Source organism: Pterocles gutturalis, unplaced genomic scaffold (assembly GCF_000699245.1).
Source record: "Pterocles gutturalis isolate BGI_N339 unplaced genomic scaffold, ASM69924v1 scaffold46549, whole genome shotgun sequence".
Taxonomy (NCBI): Eukaryota; Metazoa; Chordata; class Aves; order Pterocliformes; family Pteroclidae; genus Pterocles; species Pterocles gutturalis.
In genome coordinates, this window is record NW_010137440.1 from 5502 (window position 1) to 11725 (window position 6224).

General features: G+C 43.1%; 1 protein-coding gene across 1 annotated transcript; it reads right to left on the bottom strand.

Annotated features, from left to right (window-relative positions):
- Positions 1–1594: 1594 nt before the first annotated feature.
- WDR53 (WD repeat domain 53) lies at positions 1595–5482 on the bottom strand. The gene is made up of 2 exons (XM_010082609.1): positions 5006–5482; positions 1595–2182 (listed from the first exon to the last, which is right to left on the bottom strand). The coding sequence occupies exons 1-2, from the start codon at positions 5480–5482 to the stop codon at positions 1595–1597; spliced, it is 1065 nt and encodes a 354-aa protein (XP_010080911.1).
- Positions 5483–6224: the final 742 nt, after the last annotated feature.

The following is a 6224-nucleotide window of genomic DNA, read 5'->3' on the forward strand; positions in this document are numbered from 1 at the left end:
CCTCTGACCCACTGATCCTGTCTTCATACAGAAAATTAATTTAGAGGCGACATCTAAGGTACCTACGCTATTCTGCTTTTTTGCTGTGTTTTGGCTTCATTTTGCTGTTGTGCCCACCAGTTCATCTCTTGGGCCAAAGCCTCCTAGTGGGTTAGGGTTAAAGGCTGTAGAGGCTGATTGCTTTTTTGCCTTTTGTTTTTTTTCTGTTGAAAAGGCACAACGGTAAAATCAGATTTGGATGAGAATGAGTTGTACTTGGTTGCAGGGAGCTGCTTTGAGGATGAAGAATAGTTAAACCATGATGGCTGGAATCTCTTCCATAAAGGACGGACAGCCAGAACAACTGGCTAATGATTTTCAGGAGCTGGGTAGGCAAAAAAAGAGCTGGAAATTCTTTCACTAAAACCAAAACAAAACAAAAAGGCAGGTAGATAATGTGCGTCTGCTAACAGCACAGCTGGGGAAACAAGACAGCCCAAATCCCACATCAGTGAAGGAGGTCTTCAACCAGCACCAGGCATTCAGTTTGTGAAAGGTCAAGGGAAGCCTGGGAAAAAAATAAAAGCTTTTTTTCTTTTAATTATTTGCCCATTCCATGGGAAATCCATCACGAATTGAACATGTCAAGAGTTGCAGCATTCCCACTTAGTCACATTCCCCCTACCTTGCAAATGAAGAGATGTTTCCAGAAAGCCAAGTTCTGCTTGTGGTGTTTCCTAAAGCTTTGGGAAGACAGCAGAAGTATTTGGGTAAGGAAGATCAGTGCCCTTCGCAGTCTCCATTCCCCCTGTGATGGGGTATGCAATACACTTCTTGACACAATTTTGTACAGCACATAAGTTTGGCAAATCATAGAGTGAGTACAAGGCACAAGGGAGCAGTGAGAGAGAAAGCATTTATTAAGACAAGTGTAATAGTTCTTTTTCCCTGGGATAAGCAACTAAAAACCATAAACCAGCTGACCCGTTAAACTGATGTTAACATTTTCCCCTGCTCTTTTGCTTACTGCAGTGTGAAAAAAATCCAACTGGCAATGACAGTTAAAGTAAATTGATTTCTCATTAGTTAGTTCATGCTTCTCTAGTCTTTTATGCAGCTGCTGACAAACTAAGGAAAAATATATTTCCACTTCGGCCAATTTAAGCTAACTGTGACACAGTTTAATGTAAAGCACTGCAATAGTTCAGTATGCAAGGAGCTCACCTCACGACATCTTTGTTACTGCTCAGCATCCTCATTTAGCATTGTGGGTATCCCCGTTAGCGTGGCTTTCTTCTTCCAACCTTAATTATGTCAGCTTAGTCACAAACTAATATTACCCCTAAACATATTGAAACCCGTTTCACTTAATTGAAGAAGTAAACTGACAACCCTGCAAGAAACAGCTGCAGTGAAGACCAACAGCCGCAGAAAAAGGTAAGGCAAGGCCGGTTACATCATGAATACCTGCATGAATACACAGCAAATCCCTTCCCCTTCCGAGGGACACAGCAGGTTTCACTGTTCGGTTCACTGTCAGCAGAGGTAACTGGGCTCATTTCAAACGCTCGGAGAAGTGGTTTTCCCCCACCGCTTTCTTTAAACATCTCAATGTCTAAGGTTCTGGCAATGGATACACAGATACAGAACTGCTCTGATCAGCAACTAAGACTCTCTTGGAGCCTTTGATCTCTGCGCACGAGATCCAGTTCACCTTCTCCCCGTGCTCGATGGTTAGCTTTGGCAAAACTCTAGCATGTTCATTTGAAGCCGCTTTGTTGAGCTTTCCATCTTTTCTGGTGGAAGCAGGTGCATGGGCCTTCCTTTTCTGCAGAGATTTTGCTGGACTTTTCTGCTGCTTTCCAACATCACTGCTGACATCCCAGAGCAAGACTTTCCCGTCATTTCCTCCAGTCAACAACCAGTACGCTTCTGGCATAAAGAGGACCTGCGATACTCCCAAGCTATGGCCCCGAAACTCCAGCTCGCGTTCAAACTTGGCACCGGTGACTCTGAATATTCTGACTTTACCATCCTGAGCTCCACAGCCAAAGATGTTGCCACACGACGCAACAGACAGGGAATGTGCAAGGGGCGGGTTAAAGAACTGGCCGGGTGACTGTGGACCATCTTCCTCCGTTTCACACTCCTGCAGGTTTGTGGTCCACAAGGGGTGAGCTTTCTGCAGGTTCCACAGCATAACCTAGGAAAAAAAAGTATGAATCAATAATTTGTCCATTTCTGATTTTAAGTAAAATCAGATCTTTCACTAAGAGTTAAAAAAAAACAACCACGTTTCTCGCTCTAGCAGAGCAAAGACCATGTCTGAGTGTAAGAGATGCAAGATGTGTTGTGAGAAGTGGTCGAACTTCCCATGATAAATATGGCAAATCTTTCGGCATGCTTTCCAAACCCTCATATTTCCCTACTCAGCGGAGTCAGTGACTCAGCCCTTTAGACCCTGAAATGGATGAAAAAGCTGTTCTAAATGCTTTTGCATTCATCTCGGCAGTAGCAATCATGATGTACTGCCTATCAATTATTTAAAAGGAGGGACACGGAAGTGCTAGCAGTAAATAGAGATCATTATCATTCTGAATTGTAGTTCCATCTCTGCTACATACTTGTCCTAAAATAATCACTTCCATTAATGCGTTTGAAAAATGGAACAACAAAAAAAGGCAAACAGTAGTTCAGGCCCTCAATTTTCAACAGACACATATGTATTTTTTTTTTTATACCCAACGAGCAGGTCTGGTTTGTGCTATTACCATACCGAAGTAGGGCACGCTTTTCCTGACATGATCGGGGGAGGTTTTTAAAATGCCACCCCAGCCTCAAGCCCCTCATGAAGCAGTAACTGTGCCCTCAAATGAATCTCATACAGCAATTCAAGTGCTATAGATTTATATTGTGCCAGTTGAAAATAATTCTCACAATACTTCTGTAGTATCTGAATTGATGAAGAGCATTTTCAAGGCCAACAGATACAAAAGCACAAGTCAGTCTGATGCAGTACTGGTGTGCTGTTTCCTTTTTTAATGACAGCTTTACTTCGTTATTGATAAAGATATTCCTCTGCTAGTCATCTCCAGTAGAAAGCACACCAGGCTTTAAATTTGGGCTACAAGAGTTGTCACACTGGCTCTGCATTTCAGGAATCCAGATCACACTAAGACATCCAAAAGATGTTGTTTCCTGTTGCTTTTTTGTTCTAGTGACTGCTGTTGCTGCTACATTAAAACTACTTGGCTACCTATGAAAAGGAAAACTTTCCATGGTGACTGTGCAGAGCAGCATAAATCAGAGAGGCTGGGTCGTAGTGCTTAAGGCAAATACTCTGTTTCATCACACACAGGTCCGCAACAGCTTTATGAATTCATCAAGTGCTAACAAGCTTTCTGCAAACTAAGTATTTTCTGTCCTCATGGCATTTTCCCTGCTTCCATGGAACTTCTGAAAAGATTCCAGCAACCTAAATTTCAGTTCTCATCAGCTACGGCTTCACTGAGGATTTGACCTGTGAGCCCAAAACATGTTTTGGTGCTTGCAGAGCTCGTAACTTGTCCAAAGACATGCTGCAGCACAGCATTTCAGAGTATTTCAGCTCAGCTTCTCTTTGTGAAATTATGTATCCTAAAGGTAGCCTCGATGTGGAAAAATGCTCTTTTCATTGTACAAAAACACACTAATGACTACCATTTTGGGATACTGACTTTCACCTAAAAACCAACTTGCTGAGCTACAGCAAACCATACTACAACTAAAAGGTCACAACAAATAACCAGTTTACTCGCACAGAGGTGGTATATAAATGCTTACAATTCTGATAAAGAGTATCCAGCCATAGGCTTGTGAATCTGCACTTTAGGGACCTGAATTAAAGCAGCATCTAAGGTGCTGAGCATTTACTCCTCTCAGACTGTCACTTCGGTACCTCTGAAAAGAAGTTTCTCACAGTACTTCATTTTAAATCCTACATCCATCTTCTAGTTAATCTAAGGAAAAAAAAAAGAATTTGGAAAATTCCTGAAAATTTGGCAAAGTCTAAACCTGGCAGACTTCCATCAATCAGCTTCTATTTGGATATATACACTTACTGAATTTATATGATCCATGGCTTTAATATGGAGATACACCACTTTTACTAAATATCAGCATGTGCTTGTTCTAATGGGCGTTAGATGCACTTTGGTTTTAAGAACAGAGGGCGAAACTGCTCAATGCTGTCAAAGCAAACGTCACCCTAATACCACTAGAACCACAGAAACCTTTGTAGAAGTGATAGTTTTAATCTCGGGTTAAACCAGGAATGTGGTCAGATCTCAACCACTGTAAAGAAATTACTGAAAAACATCTGTTCTAGGTGGCCAACTTTGGCAACGTAACTCAAGACTCCATTAACTCCTAGCATGGCTTTTCTCAGAACGCTTCCACAAGTGGTGTGCAAAGGACAAAGTTTCCTCCTGTTCAGGATAGAGAAGCACAAAAGGCAAAGAACACTTAATGCTTCCAAGAGGTTAATCAGAACAAAGAATAAATTACAAAAATGACTTGTCCTTACATCCAAGTGATACATACCACTTGGAAAGATATGTATCTACCTGTTCTTTCTAGCATCCTGCCTGCTTCAAGCATTTGGCCTTTTCCTATCATCTCAATTTTGTCTGCAGCCATAACTGATAGCTAGGTACAACTCCTGGTTTTGCTCAGTCCAACATGAGCGTGCTTTGCACCATATTCTAGTTTCCCCCAACTCCACTCACTTCAGTATTTTATTGAGGAAGATAAAAACAGGGAGAGGAACTGCTGAGTAGAAAATGATAGTTTTCTCCTCAGTCAACTCTCACAGTCGACAGTTTTCGACAGTTTCTCCACCAAAGCTACTTTAGAACAGTTAAGGAACTCTCTGGAGACTGCAGGCTGTACACCCTCAGTCTTAGTGAAAGTCTGTTGGTGCCTCACTACACAGGTGGGTAGTTACTGTTTCGCTTCTCTAATAACCATCTACTTGTATGCAAATCACCTGCATGTCCAGTCCACAGGAAACAAGGCTTTGAGGCCTCTGAGGTCGAAAAACAACAGAGGAGCAGATGTTTGAGTGTCTCAAGGACCGACTGACTTTCTTGTTTTCCAGGTCCATAACCTTTATTGTCCCTGAGTCATCTGCCGCAGCCAAGAAATTGTCAGTCTCGTTCACCGAGAGGCAGTTGATCTCCTCCTCATTCACATGGAAGCGTTCGATGGGCTCCTTGAGGGATCGGACATCCAGCAAACTGATAGTTTCTCCATGGGACGTGTACAGTCTGGTGGGACAGCAAGGAGAAAACACCACGGAGGTCACGTCGTCTGTCTTCGGAAGCTGGAGCTGTCCTGCCAGAGTGCCTCCCCCATCCCAGAGCGTGAGCTCGCCTCTCTCTGCGCCTGAAGCCACCAGCCCTTCCGTGTTTACATTCAAGCACAATATAGAGGATGAATGTCCACCAGTCCATTTGACTGCCATCTTTCAAGGACACCTCTGAAACAGAAAAACCAAAACCCTGACTTGAGGTGGTGTTGGCCACATTACACCAGAAAACTTATCTAAGCAACAAGATCATCGCATCGGCTGTAACGCACGCTACTTGAAACTCGGTTCCTAATGGGATGTACTGGAAAGGAGCACGAGGAAGGCAGCAACCTGCTAATTTTCTCATGACTGGTAAGTACTAAAGCACGTCTGCATAAAATGACAAACAATAGCATCTTTTTAGAAAAGCATTAAAAAAGGCAGGTAGTTAGGAGGTTCACAACAGGTTTAGTTGGGCCTCAAAGCAGCTCAAAGCACGCCCACACAGCTTTACCATGCTCCTCGTGCAACCACCCACAGCAGCCTGCACGATGGGACTGTTTAGGGAACCAAATCAGCAGAATACGAAGTGGGGGGGAAAGCGAGCAACACAAAAGCATAACAAGTTTTGGACAGGCTGTAGGGGAAAAGGAGAGCTAACACCAGGGCAGGGGTGCGGGCAGCAACACGGGATGGAACTATGGCTGCCTAAGGAAACCCTCTATTGCCCAATAACGCCGTTATTGGGCAATACAGGGTTTCTTTTTAATTTTTTTTTACCATGTGATGTTTTGCATGTGCTTTTTGTTGAGTCTAGTCTAAAAAGCAGCTCGAATTCATTCAGCCCACCAGGAAAACATCCCTCTTGTCGATTAAATAAAATTACAAGAGAGCACCAGATACCTCCCCCCACAAC

What these genes read in the sequence shown, in the direction of transcription:
- WDR53 (XM_010082609.1), bottom strand. Translation starts at nt 5,482, where the DNA reads ATGGCAGTCAAATGGACTGGTGGACATTCATCCTCTATATTGTGCTTG. An exon ending in CCTGTGGACTGGACATGCAG is followed by an intron (nt 2,183 to 5,005) that starts GTGATTTGCATA and finishes TTTTTTTCCTAG; the next exon opens with GTTATGCTGTGGAACCTGCA.